Raw genomic sequence first — 1,361 nt, 5'->3', positions numbered from 1 at the left:
CACTGTACGCCTGCTAGAGGGCCTTGGTGTCGCAAACTCAAAATCTGATTGGTTGAAGTAACAGTTTGATCAACACTTATTTTATGCTACAGGGCCCGCAGAACTGATTGTGAAGGCCTCCAGGCAGATTTTTTGGACCCTGGCAACAAATGATGGCTGAAATGTGATCTGTTAAATGCTTTAATAATAATAAGCAGCGCAACCAGGGGAAAAGCTATGAAAGTAAGCGGATAGACCATTTGGAATTATTTAATAAATATTCATGGACAAAATATAATTAACATCAGTCTGTGATTCAGATATTGTTTAGGCCAGCAGAGAAGGCCTTGCAGGCCCTGACGGCCCACCACTGCAAAACAGTAATTTAACGTTGTAGATAATCATAAAACACACTATTCAAACTCTGCAGAAACAAAATTAAACTTCCAAAATTCGTTCTTTGTTAGTCTTTCCCATTGACATATTAAACGATGAATGTTGCGTTGAATCTTGCGCTGGTGACGTCATTTGGAGACAGAGTCTATGCAGTAGTGATTGGTGTTGGCACGGCGCTATTGAAATCCCACCGATACACCCGGCCGACTCTATCATGAGCAAGGCTCAGCTGTCAATCATGACGTGAAACCCCCTTATAGCTTCAAATAACTAATTAAAAACGAACTTATCAGAAAAATAAACACATCATACATCAGTGTGATAAGAACTAGCAAAAATTTGCTCATCCACAGGCAGATGGAGTATAATGTCATTATTTGCTCTGGACTCTACTAAATATTTACATAGCAAATAGTTGTTTGCTGCTATATTAATGATCTAAATCTCATATATACAACCTTTAATGGACTGAACCTGTAAATTGGACACAAGCTGTTTTCACTGGACTTTTTTCCCCCTAATTTTGGAAGATAAGTTGCCCTTACATTCAGTTTTACACAGAAATAAACAGGACTTTGATATTTATTACATTTGTCTCTCTGAATGTTCAACCTTGACTATCAGTTGTTTGCAGGACCCCGAATATTGACCAGTTGGCACAGGAAGGGGTGAAGCTGACCCACCATATAGCTGCAGCAAGCCTCTGCACTCCCAGCAGGGCAGCATTTCTCACCGGACGATACCCGATACGATCAGGCCAGTTCAAAGACACCAACATAAAAAACCTTTACTGACTGACACAGTGCTTAATGTTGGTCTTCAGGCAATATCCACACTCAATAGAACTGTTAAACACTGTCACATTGAACATATGTTTACTGCACTTCCTGTGGAAGTGTGTGATTTATTTTTTATTTTTTTAAACACTTTTTTCGAGCCTTTTCAGCCTTTTTTAATGGTAAGTGACAGCAAAGGGGGAGAGAGAG

At 39.6% G+C, this 1,361-nt stretch overlaps 1 protein-coding gene across 1 annotated transcript in view; it reads left to right on the top strand.

The window, feature by feature from the left end:
* Positions 1-1,009: 1,009 nt before the first annotated feature.
* sts (steroid sulfatase (microsomal), isozyme S) overlaps positions 1,010-1,361 on the top strand; it is a gene marked incomplete at both ends in the record, with an annotated part of 5,632 nt that continues 5,280 nt past the window's right edge. The window contains 1 exon segment of the mRNA XM_035677788.1: positions 1,010-1,131. Within this exon segment, the coding sequence (XP_035533681.1) occupies positions 1,010-1,131 (122 nt within the window).

Source organism: Morone saxatilis, unplaced genomic scaffold (assembly GCF_004916995.1).
Source record: "Morone saxatilis isolate NCDOM2014 unplaced genomic scaffold, NCSU_SB_2.0 Contig6, whole genome shotgun sequence".
NCBI lineage: Eukaryota > Metazoa > Chordata > Actinopteri > Moronidae > Morone > Morone saxatilis.
Note: the sequence above shows the minus strand (reverse complement) of the source record. Positions and strands in the feature narration are given on the sequence as shown.